Here is a 13084-nt window from a genome sequence, read left to right on the forward strand (position 1 = left end):
CAGGTCACAGTGCTGCTGTTAGCGCTGCACGGAACAGAGCGCAGGTGTTGCTTTGATCTGTTCCTCCCCGTATTGGGAGATGCTGGGAATCTCCATATCACAGGCGCTCCCCAGTCGATGATGGCAGGGAGTTCGGCGGGGGGTATTGTGTGTACCATGGCCTGGCTGCTAGGACAGGGAGAGGACATGCTCACAGATGCAGGGGGCGATTCATCAAACAGAGCACTATGTCACTTTATGCTGCCCTGTACCACTATGTGACTGTATGCTGCCCTATACCACTGTGTGCTACTCTGTGACTATATGCTGTCCTAAACCACTGTGTACATACAGTATGCTGCCCTGTTATACTGTATGCTGCTGTGTGCTGCCCTGTTATACTGTATGCTGCTGTGTGCTGCCCTGTTATACTGTATGCTGCTGTGTGCTGTCCTAATATACTGTTTGCTACTGTGTGCTGTCCTGTTATACTGTATGCTGCTGCTGTGTGCTGCCCTGTTATACTGTATGCTGCTGCTGTGTGCTGCCCTGTTATACTGTATGCTGCTGCTGTGTGCTGCCCTGTTATACTGTATGCTGCTGTGTGCTGCCCTGTTTTATACTGTATGCTGCTGTGTGCTGCCCTGTTATGCTGTGTGCTGCCCTGTTATACTGTATGCTGCTGTGTGCTGCCCTGTTATACTGTATGCTGCTGTGTGCTGCCCTGTTATACTGTATGCTGCTGTGTGATGCCCTGTTATACTGTATGCTGCTGTGTGCTGCCCTGTTATACTGTATGCTGCTGTGTGCTGCCCTGTTATACTGTATGCTGCGTGCTGCCCTGTTATACTGTGTGCCCCTGTTTGCTGTCCTGATATACTGTTTGCTACTGTGTGCTGTCCTGTTATACTGTTTGCTACTGTGTGCTGCCCTGTTATACTGTATGCTGCTGTGTGCTGCCCTGTTATACTGTATGCTGCTGTGTGCTGCCCTGTTATACTGTATGCTGCCCTGTTTTATACTGTATGCTGCTGTGTGCTGCCCTGTTTTATACTGTATGCTGCTGTGTGCTGCCCTGTTATACTGTATGCTGCTGTGTGCTGCCCTGTTATACTGTATGCTGCCCTGTTATACTGTATGCTGCTGTGTGCTGCCCTGTTATACTGTATGCTGATGTGTGCTGCCCTGTTATACTGTATGCTGCTCTGTTTTATACTGTATGCTGCTGTGTGCTGCCCTGTTATACTGTGTGCCCCTGTTTGCTGTCCTGATATACTGTTTGCTACTGTGTGCTGTCCTGTTATACTGTATGCTGCTGTGTGCTGCCCTGTTTTATACTGTATGCTGCTGTGTGCTGCCCTGTTATGCTGTGTGCTGCCCTGTTATACTGTATGCTGCTGTGTGCTGCCCTGTTATACTGTATGCTGCTGTGTGATGCCCTGTTATACTGTATGCTGCTGTGTGCTGCCCTGTTATACTGTATGCTGCTGTGTGCTGCCCTGTTATACTGTATGCTGCGTGCTGCCCTGTTATACTGTGTGCCCCTGTTTGCTGTCCTGATATACTGTTTGCTACTGTGTGCTGTCCTGTTATACTGTTTGCTACTGTGTGCTGCCCTGTTATACTGTATGCTGCTGTGTGCTGCCCTGTTATACTGTATGCTGCTGTGTGCTGCCCTGTTATACTGTATGCTGCCCTGTTTTATACTGTATGCTGCTGTGTGCTGCCCTGTTTTATACTGTATGCTGCTGTGTGCTGCCCTGTTATACTGTATGCTGCTGTGTGCTGCCCTGTTATACTGTATGCTGCCCTGTTATACTGTATGCTGCTGTGTGCTGCCCTGTTATACTGTATGCTGATGTGTGCTGCCCTGTTATACTGTATGCTGCTCTGTTTTATACTGTATGCTGCTGTGTGCTGCCCTGTTATACTGTGTGCCCCTGTTTGCTGTCCTGATATACTGTTTGCTACTGTGTGCTGTCCTGTTATACTGTATACTGTTATTGTGTGCTGCCCTGTTTTATACTGTATGCTGCTGTGTGCTGCCCTGTTATACTGTATGCTGCTGTGTACTGCCTTGTTATACTGTATGCTGCTGTTTGCTGCCCTGTTATACTGTATGCTGCTGTTTGCTGTCCTGTTTTATACTGTATGCTGCTGTGTGCTGTCCTGATATACTGTTTGCTACTGTGTGCTGTACTGTTATACTGTATACTGTTATTGTATGCTGCTGTGTGCTGCCCTGTCATACTGTATGCTGCTGACTTGTACTGCCCTGTCATACTGTATACTGTTACTATATGCTGCTGTGTGCTGCCCTGTCATACTGTATGCTGTTACTGTGTGGGCAGCCCTGTCATACTGTATGCTGCTCTGTAATATGATGGGTCTCCTATCACAGGACCAGCAGCTGAACTCCTTTGGGCAGAACATAAAGAAACTAGAAGACACCAATCAGATCCTGAAGGATAAGCTGAGCTCCCTGGAGACAGAGCAGGAAACCATCCTCTGTGCCATAGAGAGCGAGATCAACTCTGCCTGTCAGCTGCTATCCAGAACCGCCATGGAGAAACTCAAAGTACTTCCCAATATTCTGTCTCCCTGGCCTGTATCTGACAACACCCTAATGGCTGCTTGTTAGCAATGCACAGTTATTCTTTATACTGAGGCTGTTCTCTGTCATCTCCACCAGGCCGTGTCCACCATCACCCACCTGAAGAATGACCCTCACTATTGGCTGGCTGAGACCAAGGTAAGATGCTGGGGTGCTCCTCAGGGCCCAGCATGTGATGGGGAAATGTCCCACTAGGAGATCTGCCTACAACCAGCAGCTGTGTTGGCCACACATACAGCGGCAGCTGGGCGGGCTCACGCCAACATCCTCCCCTCCTATACCTGTCATTATCCCCCCTCCACCTAATACACAGCTCCCTTTCTCCTCCTCCTAATACACAGCCACCGATGGCTCTATCCTCTCCTCTCCTCCTAATACACAGATCCCCCTCCTCTCCTCCTAATACACAGATCCCCCTCCTCTCCTCCTAATACACAGATCCCCCTCCTCTCCTCCTAATACACAGATCCCCCTCCTCTCCGCCTAATACACAGATCCCCCTCCCCTCCTCCTAATACACAGATCCCCCTCCTCTCCTCCTAATACACAGACATCAGGTGACATACTGACCTCTCCTCTCCTCCTAATACACAGATCCCCCCCCCCTCTCCTCCTAATGCACAGGTATCGGGACACACGACGTCTCCCCTACTCCTAATACACTGACATCAGGACACACTGACCTCTCCCCTCCTCCTAATACACAGACATCAGGACACACTGACATCTCCCCTCCTCCTAATACACAGATCCTCCCCCTCCTCTCCTCCTAATACACAGGTATCAGGATACACTGACATCTCCCCTCCTCCTAATACACAGATCCTCTCCTCCTAATACACAGGTATCAGGACACACCGACTTCTCCCCTCCTCCTAATACACAGACATCAGGGGACACACTGATCTTTCCTCTCCTCCTAATATACAGATCCTCCTCCTTCTCCCCTCCTAATACACAGACATCCGGACACACTGACGTCTTCCCTCCTCCTAATACATAGACATCAGGACATCTGACCTCTCCCCTCCTCCTAATACACAGACTAGACATAAGGACCCTTCTACTCTTGGCTTGGCCTACACACCTAGATGTTAGAAGTAGTTGCACGCCTTGCAGCCAGATGGCTAGTTACCAGGAGTACAGGGTCTCTCTGTACTGTGTCCGGCCAGCAATTCCACTATTGTAACACTCTGGAACATTGTTACCTGCCAGAGAGTTAGAGCCAGAACAGAATCAGCACTTCTAATGGGGTCTGCAGCAGGGGCTGCATACAGCTGTCAGGAACTAAGTGATATTACCTGGGGGCCTGTATTCCAAGGTGGATGGAGGTCCAGCTCTGAGCAGACATGGGGATATGGCAGATTGTAGAGGAACCCATTACTCCTCGCTAATGGTGACCTGGCACCTAGTGTATACTGAGATTAGACAGTCCCAGATATGGGGGTATACCTTACCCAATATTTATGCCTGTGTCCATGTGATGTAGAGGAGGTAATAAGGGACTTCTGTGACCTCTTTGGACAGTGTCTGTTACTGCTGGTCTCATTCAGAGTTTCTCCCTCAGACAAAGCTGCACTGGCTGTGTGAGGAGGTGAAGGAGCGGGAAAGGAAGCTACGGAACCAGCACCAGCAGGTCCGGGAGCAGCTGAAGGAGCAGAAGGTGAAGGCCGAGACCCTATGTCAGCAGATCACAAAGCTGGAGCAGCAGGTAGACGATGGCCACAAGGAGAGGAAAGGTAGGTGTTCCAAGTCTGTTTGTCAGGGGGCGCTGCCTGGGGATGATATAAGGTCACATCGCTCTCTGTGGGCCGGTCATGTGAGGCGTTCCATTCGCCCCTCATAGTGATACTGGGAGCTCTCCTATAATAGTGCGGAGATGAATTGTTCTGCATCAGCAGATTTTGTTGTTGTATGATCTGTGTGAAACATGTGTTCCCTCTGGCCGCTGATAGAACGTGGATTGCTTAGTGAGCAGGAATAAAATTAATTTGCCTAATTCTTCCTATTTTTTTTTTTTGCATGGCTTTCAAGAAAATCGTAAATACTTTTTAATTTGACACTTATGGTAAACCGTTTTAATTAGAAACAGATCCCATTTATTTGGAGTGAATCAACTATTAGATTTACAGCGGGTGAGGATATGCACTGTTATTGTGACGCAGGAAAATAGTCTGCTTCAGGCCTTGGCAACAATAAGATCTGTGCTAAGGTGGAACCTAATGGAGTTTAGCTTTAAAAACACAAGTTTACATGGCAGTGATACCTACGGCATGTCACATGGGTCTTTAAGAGCCCGTGACATCACTGAGAGTGCAGCCTATCCAGTCACTAGGAACCAGTGATATTGCTGAGAGAGCAGCTTATCCAGCCACTAGGAGCCAGTGATGTCGCTGACCATGCAGCCTATCCAGTCATTAGGAACCAGTGATGTCGCTGAGAGAGCAGCTTATCCAGCCACTAGGAGCCAGTGACATCACTGAGAGTGCAGCCTATCCAGTCCCTAGGAACCAGTGACATCACTGAGAGTGCAGCCTATACAGTCCCTAGGGTACTTCTTTACTTTCACGGCGCCAGCATGGCGCCGCGCGTCAGAGTCCCCTTGCGGGGCTCGCTTCGCTCGCCCACGCTGCGGGCTCGGTGGCTCGCTACGCTCGCCACGCTAATTAAAATCAACTCCATGCCAACATGGATAGTGGAGGTATGAACTATCCATGTTGGCATGGCGTTAACTTCGTTTATTTTACTTAGTTTGTGGCGAGCGTAACGTGGAAGTAGCGCGGCGCCATGCTGGCGCCGTGAAAGTAAAGAAGTACCGTCCCTAGGAACCAGTGACATCACTGACATTGCATCCTATCCAGTCACTAGGAACCAGTGATATCGCTGAGAGAGCAGCCTATCCAGTCACTAGGAGCCAGTGACATCACTGAGAGAGCAGCCTATCCAGTCACTAGGAGCCAGTGACATCACTGAGAGCGCAGCCTATCCAGTCACTAGGAACCAGTGATATCGCTGAGAGAGCAGTTTATCCAATCACGACAAACAAGTGACATCACTGACCTTGCAGCCTATCCAGTCACTAGGAACCAGTAACATCACTGCGAGTGCAGCCTATCTAGTCACTACTGGCCAGTGACATCACTGATTACCAAGATGGCAGTTCTGCTGAAGATGAGATGTTGCCCATAGCAACCTATCAGATTATATTTATTATCTTCGAGAAGGTGTTAAATAAGGAAGAAGTAAAATGTGATCTTTAATAGAACTCCTATTGTCCCTCCACGCCCTAGTGGATGGTAGGGCATGAAATTCCACCTGTCCAAATGTTGACATTTTGACTGTCGACATAGCCAATGTTGACCTAATGCTTGCATCGACCTGAAGCCATGTCGACAATTTTTATGCATCGACCTAAGGCCTGTGGACCTTCAGTAGGCAACAGAGTGACCGTATCCCCCCCCGGTCTATGACTGTGTATTCCCTGTGTCATCCCCCGGTCTATGACTGTGTATTCCCTGTGTCATCCCCCCGGTCTATGACTGTATATTCCCTGTGTCATCCCCCTGGTCTATGACTGTGTATTCCCTGTGTCATCCCCCCGGTCTATGACTGTGTATTCCCTGTGTCATCCCCCCGGTCTATGACTGTGTATTCCCTGTGTCATCCCCCCGGTCTATGACTGTGTATTCCCTGTGTCATCCCCCCGGTCTATGACTGTGTATTCCCTGTGTCATCCCCCCGGTCTATGACTGTGTATTCCCTGTGTCATCCCCCCGGTCTATGACTGTGTATTCCCTGTGTCATCCCCCCGGTCTATGACTGTGTATTCCCTGTGTCATCCCCTCGGTCTATGACTGTGTATTCCCTGTGTCATCCCCCCGGTCTATGACTGTGTATTCCCTGTGTCATCCCCCCGGTCTATGACTGTGTATTCCCTGTGTCATCCCCCCGGTCTATGACTGTGTATTCCCTGTGTCATCCCCCCGGTCTATGACTGTGTATTTCCTGTGTCATCCCCCCGGTCTATGACTGTGTATTCCCTGTGTCATTCCAACAAACTTATTCAGCAACAACTTCCCGTACTTCTGCTCGATACTTCTGCCTAATGTCTTGTGTATCCGCTTGTGACTCTCTGCTGCTAATTTATCACATTATCCAATGGTAATGACCTAAGGCTGCTTTTTTGGTTTTAAGTAACGCATGGTCTGATAAAAGATGGATTGATCCGCATTATCCAGGTCACGATCATTTGCCATCTCCGCAGCAGCATTGATTGTACAATTAACCCTTTTGAGTGCCAACGTTGCTGTGAGAGATCCTCAAAATATCCGTTTAAAATGCCGGCGCCGCTCACAGCGACTGTTCTTTGTGTGGAAGCAATTTTTAACTAAACTTCAATTGATTGTCTTGGCTGTATGATATTTTGAGGATCGCTCACAGCAACGTTGGCACTCAAAGGGGTACTTGTGTATTATCTGGGCGCCCGATTTTTTTCATTGCACGTTAAAAAATTGTGTCGCATACAATCATATCGCATGCGTTGAGACGCGATTGGACCCGATTTTTAATCGTACAGGCACCCAGATGCCTGATTTCTATGTTAAATTTTTTTGATTGTACGCCCACCCTGATGGGTGATTACTATGTTAAATGGCCCCCCATTGTTAACGCCTCCCCACTATCAACGCCAACCCGAAGCGTGGTGACCTTTTCATACCCCCACTATCCACGTCGGTGTGGAGTTGATTTCATATAGTGTGGCGAGCCACCGAGCCCGAAGCGTGGCGAGCGGACGCGGAATACATGTGAAGTAATACGCGTCCCCTCGCGGGGCTCGTTGCGCTCGCCACACTATATAAAATCAACTCGACGTGGATAGTTGGGGTATGAAAAGGTCGGAGGACGCGTACCGCCGCCCCTCGCGGGCTCCCTGCACTCGCCACGCTTCGGGTTGGCGTTGATACTGGGGTGGCGTTAACAATGAGGGGGTGCATTTAACATTGTAATCAGACAATGTAATATCTGGTATAATCGCGTTGCATCGCATGCCACTAGTTAAGGCATGCGATGCGATATTAAAATTATACACTCCTCCAGGGAAAGGCTCAAAATCGGGTCGCATCGCATGCCTAAACTAGTGGCATGCGATGCGATATATCGGGCGCCCAGATAATACACAAGTACCCTCAAAGGATTGAAGATATTAAGAATTTATTTATCTCTATTGCTACTTTTTTGTTGTTGAATTTGTTAGGTTTGCACAACACCTTTTGGGAGCTGCTATATATTAGTGATAAATATTAAATTGCAATTGTTACTACTAATTACTTGTGGTGTAGAGTTTTTTATAATTACACTGTGGCTCTTTAGCTGGACTGGTTTTTTTTTTTAGTTTGTTTACTTCTTAACCCAAGATGCCCTGAAGCAATGGGTTTTATTACAAGATTGGACTGTAACCACCTCAAATATTTATATACAGTTTGAGTATCCCAAATCCTTATGACCACAAGCATTTTGGATAAGGGATTATTCTGTATTTCGGAATATCTTGTTTTTTTGTGCATACTCTTCCCCCTGGGGATCCACGGTGTCCCCTGGCATCAACAGCACCCATTGGATTAGTCTTCAGCAGCATCTCCCATCCCAAGGATGCATTGCAAATGTGCACGGACACCACCGGCGCAATGCATCCTTGATACCCGGGATGCGGCTGAAGACTGATCAGATGGCCGCCATGGACTCTGTGAGCTGGAACCAAGTGAGCTGGAAAACAAAATTTCGGTTTTGGAATATACGGATAAGGGATACTAAACTTGTACAAATAAAGGGAGTCTCTGCACCTGCTGGAGTACCACCCTTACACTAAATTAAACTGTTTAATATGGTTTCTCATATAAAATACTGAGGAGCAGATTTATTAAGCTCGGTGAAGTGATTAAGTGTCTGGTTTTTATCACCGGCAAATCAGCTCCTACCTGTCATTATTCAAACCAAGCCTGTAACTTTAACGGAGCTGATTGGCCGGTAATAAAAACCAGACCCTTATGTCGCTCAGTCAGATGACGGACAACCCATAGTGTTGTGCCTCAGTCCATGTACGGACTGTATGTCTGTAAGTAATGCCATTCACAGACCTACTGTACCGTCCCTGCAGCACGGCTGTGATGCCCATCTGTATAGAAACATAGAATTTGATGGCAGATAAGAACCACTTGGCCCATCTAGTCTGCCCCTTTTTTTAAACATGTTACCTCAAACCATATTTGATCCTTATTTTTATGTAAGTATATCAATATGCTTATCCCAAGCATGTATACCAACCTGTATACCAGCTGCAGTAACCGCCTACAATTACCTCAAAAGTGGGCCGACAAACTTAAATGCCCATCCAGTAGATCTATATAGGTATGTGTATGCGTAGCAGAATCAGCCGCTTGCTCGTCTAGCCTAAGCTCTCGGGTAAATGTCTCCATAATGGTTTTATCTGGAGTGGGCCGACTGGCAGGCAGTGAAGTATAAGAGACACTGCATTACAGTGCTAGATTTCACCAGTAGGTGTTTGTCTGCATTATACTCCTCTACTTAATGTAGTGTCAGTTCAGGTGAGGCTGGGTACACACCTGACCTATGTGCCAACCACGTGACGTGCCAACCTATCCAACAATTGAAGTGTTCTGCACACACGATAGGAGCATATGCACTTAGCGATCTACTGCCCACAGGATTGGATAGGGACGTCATTGGCGACGGTTCTTGTGATCAGTATATGGGTTAGTTGGTAGCCAATACAAGAAGACATCTGCCAGGCTGCACAGCTGACATGATCTATCTATGGACGGTGTTGACCTCAGATCTATCAGCAGTACACACCAGCCGCATCGTCACCTGTACGTGTGAAACATCGCATAGTGAGTACCCAGCCTTAATGTAAACCATGCAGTCTATATGCAATCAATACAATGACCATTTGGGATTCGTTGTCCTTTCACCCCCTTCGGGGTATTTTTTCATTCTATATAATGTAAGGTTCCTCATCTCTATGGGGGGGAATGCATAAGTTTTGTGCGCCGGCGGCCACTAGATTAGGGTCGACAGAGCAATTTAAGTTTTACTCCACTCAAGCGCAGACCTGCTAGCAATGCCATTACTGATGTGTTATTCCATCATTTTAGCAGGTCAGTATTGTTATATTTTGGGCTGTTTTGTCCTGTAGGTGGTAGAAGTATATATTTGTATAAATAAGTGTCGTTATTGGAGAATCCTCCCACTGTGGTTCTAACACACTTATTTATCAGATGATGTATATTCCGTCTTTATATACAGATGATATAAAGACGAACAAGCAGAAAAGATGGGTGTTATCATAGGGGCGATTCCGGGACTCCTCCTAGGGAATGCAGCGTGCTTGGGAACAGACCTCTTGTAACCTGTCAGCAGCTGATAGAGACTTCACTTGTCATCATCCGTTTTATTTATCTCCCAGCATTGAGTAATGTGGGGGCTGCAGATAATTCTATGTAAATCTGCTGTATATGTGACTTAAGTCATAAGTGCATAGCAGTGATCCAGGAGTAAGTCAGAGAGGCGGCCGCGGGGCCTGAGGTTATGTGCACGCAGAATGGTCTGCAGCCGGAACCAAGGTCGCAGCGTAATTGCACAAGTCCTCTGTCCCTGTCAGCGATCCGGAGCCTCCATTCTGCAGTCGGTAGCGATGGTTAGCTGTAAAACATGTCAGATCCTGTAATTATAATGCATTATCTAGCCCATACGGCAAATGTGGCCTCATAACACTCAATGTCATTTCCACCCCAGGGAGTCTGTAATGAAAAATCCAATTAGCCAAATAAAGAGCATAAAAGGGATAACTGGGCTAATGAGTGAGGGATCGGTACTTGTGTATTATAGCGGCGCCCATCACATCGCATGGGAAAAGGGATGCGATGGTATGCGATATTGTACAATGTCATACAATTTTTAAATTGTATGACATTGTATATGGCATACAATGCGATGCGATAAAAAATTGTATAAGCACCCTAATGGGTGCTTACAATGTTAAATGCACCCCCACGCCACCCCCCCCCACTATAAACGTGAACCCAAAGCGTGGCGAGCGGCGGCGGTACGCGTCCTCCGACCTTTTCATACCGCCGCCCCACGCGGGCTCGCTGCGCTCGCCACGCTTCGGGTTCACGTTTATAGTGGGGGGGGGGTGTGTCGTGGGGGTGCATTTAACATTGTAAGCACCCATTTGGGTGCTTAAAAGCTCCCTTTAGGGTGCTTATACAATGTTTCATCGCATAGGGGGCAAAAATCGCTTTGCATCGCATACCATCGGGTGCATGGCATGCGATGCGATAAAAACATTGCGCGATGAACATCGGGGGGCGCCGCTATAATACACAAGTACCGAGGGATCCACTCTGTCCACTCTCACTGCCTGACACCTGTACAAGGCGGAGAGGGATCTTGGGTCCGCTCTCACTGCCACCCCGTCACTGCTGAGTGTGGTGTGTGAAAATATCACATGACGCCTGTACAAGGCAGAGGTTACGGGTATTGGGTTTATAACAGGTCCTGGTATCCCGTGCTGATGACACCACTGTGTCAGTGATAATATAGCTCCCCCTGTGAGGTAACCTCACTGGTTCTGTACGCCGGGGCTTGGTGGGGTGTAAGACGACGTCAGGAAGCGTCACACAATGAATGCAGAACACAGGGCCTCTCCTGTCGGCATCTCAGGACTGTTCTCTTTATTCCCCTCTTGTTTGTTCCTTTTGTAAGTTCCCAATTAATGGCACATTGTACAGGAGGCCCTGGGGAGCTGTTGTGGGGTCATAAGAAATGGGGGGTTTGGGGAGAGAGGTCAGTTGCCCATCATGCACAGTGTTCCCATTATAACCTGCTCCTCTCCCTGGTTAGAAGCCGGAGGTCTGCCAGGACCAGATACATGTATTACAATGAGCAGATGTTCTCTGTAGGTGTACACTGCTCTATCTGGATCACAGGCCAAGCATTAGGCTGACATGGCAATGGTCAACATGATTTCTTTTCTTGTGTTTTTTTTTTTTTTTTTCCAGACAACTTGTTCATACATTATACTCCACCTGGACTACAATTAGGAACAGCAATCAATCTTTTCATGTGTCAACCTTTTCACTTTCGACCAATAGTGGTCAACCTACTTACTGTTGACCTAATAATGCACACCCGGTGTACAGTGCAATATCCGAATGATTGGCTGATCGTGTCTAGGTCGACGCAGGCAAAATGTTGACACACAGAAAGGTCAACATGAGGTTTTTTAGTAAAAAAATAAATATATATATATATATATATGTGCTATAATGTTTGTGGTATTAGCGCCAAACCCCATGAAAGTCTCCACCTCCTTTTCCCAAAAGTATTTCGGGTAATGTCACAACTTGGGAGTATTTTTGATACTCCACGTTCTTAATCATGCACTGTCCCTCCTCTCCAGGGTGGCTGCTCCTCTCCTGTGTGTTTACTATCCTGGAACACTTGAAAAATGATTCTGAAAAAAAGGGATGAGAGAGAGCGCCTCCTAGTGCAGTATCTTCTAAATGTGCGATACCCTTCACCGCATGTGAGATTTTCACCCCAACAAATGAAGGAGTACCGTAATAGGTGGTCCACCACCACTGTAATCTGAGCCTGTTTTACAATTCCCTCATGGACAGATGTTGTAGTCAGGGTTCCCAAAACTTCTAGGGGTTTTCTCCTCTATGAAACCTAGTACATCCCACCGTTTACTCCACAACGGTTTGATCTTTGTGTGCGTTCCAGCATGTGAAACGCGCACAAAGATCAAACCGTTGTGGAGTAAACGGTGGGATGTACTAGATTTCATAGAGGAGAAAACCCCTAGAAGTTTTGGGAACCCTGACTACAACATCTGTCCATGAGGACAGATTACAGTGGTGGTGGACCACCTATTACGGTACTCCTTCATTTGTTGGGGTGAAAATCTCACATGCGGTGAAGGGTATCACACATTTAGATAGAGATTCCACCGCGGAGGGCACCAGGGCAGGACACCCCAAGTGAGGGACAACAGAGTGCCGGGAGAATAAGTGTGTGTGTGTGTATATATGTGTATATGTATATATACATATATTTTATTGGGGGACTTTTTTGGAGTTTATCATCCACATGAATTCCAATTGGGAACTGTAAGAAACCTGAAGAATAGCGAGCCATGCAAGGGTAAGCGCTACACTATTTGGGGAGTCCCAATGCTTAGGTGTCCACATTGACCCCAACGAAATAGTGAAAACCTCATGTCCACCTTTTCATTGCCTCGTGTGACGTCTCTCCCTTCTGTGGCGTATACAGGCCCTCCAGTGGTGGCTCTCCCTGCTGTGGCGGTTGCAGGCCCTCTTGTGGCGGCTCTCCCCGCTGTGCCGGTTACAGGCCCTCTTGTAGCAGCTCTCCCCGCTGTGCCGGATACAGGGCCTTCTGTGGTGGCTC

At 47.7% G+C, this 13084-nt stretch overlaps 1 protein-coding gene across 5 annotated transcripts in view; it reads left to right on the forward strand.

Annotated features, from left to right (window-relative positions):
* CEP128 (centrosomal protein 128) overlaps positions 1–13084 on the forward strand; it is a 111912-nt gene that overhangs the window by 41382 nt on the left and 57446 nt on the right. For all 5 annotated transcript variants that reach the window (XM_083167377.1, XM_083167379.1, XM_083167378.1 and 2 more), the window contains 3 exons: positions 2381–2557; positions 2672–2731; positions 4161–4332. In XM_083167377.1, coding sequence (XP_083023503.1) covers positions 2381–2557; positions 2672–2731; positions 4161–4332 — 409 coding nt within the window. The remainder of the gene's footprint in view (positions 1–2380; positions 2558–2671; positions 2732–4160; positions 4333–13084) is intronic.

The sequence above is a fragment of the Crinia signifera genome, chromosome 12, assembly GCF_055691185.1.
Source record: "Crinia signifera chromosome 12, ASM5569118v1, whole genome shotgun sequence".
NCBI classification, from domain to species: domain Eukaryota; kingdom Metazoa; phylum Chordata; class Amphibia; order Anura; family Myobatrachidae; genus Crinia; species Crinia signifera.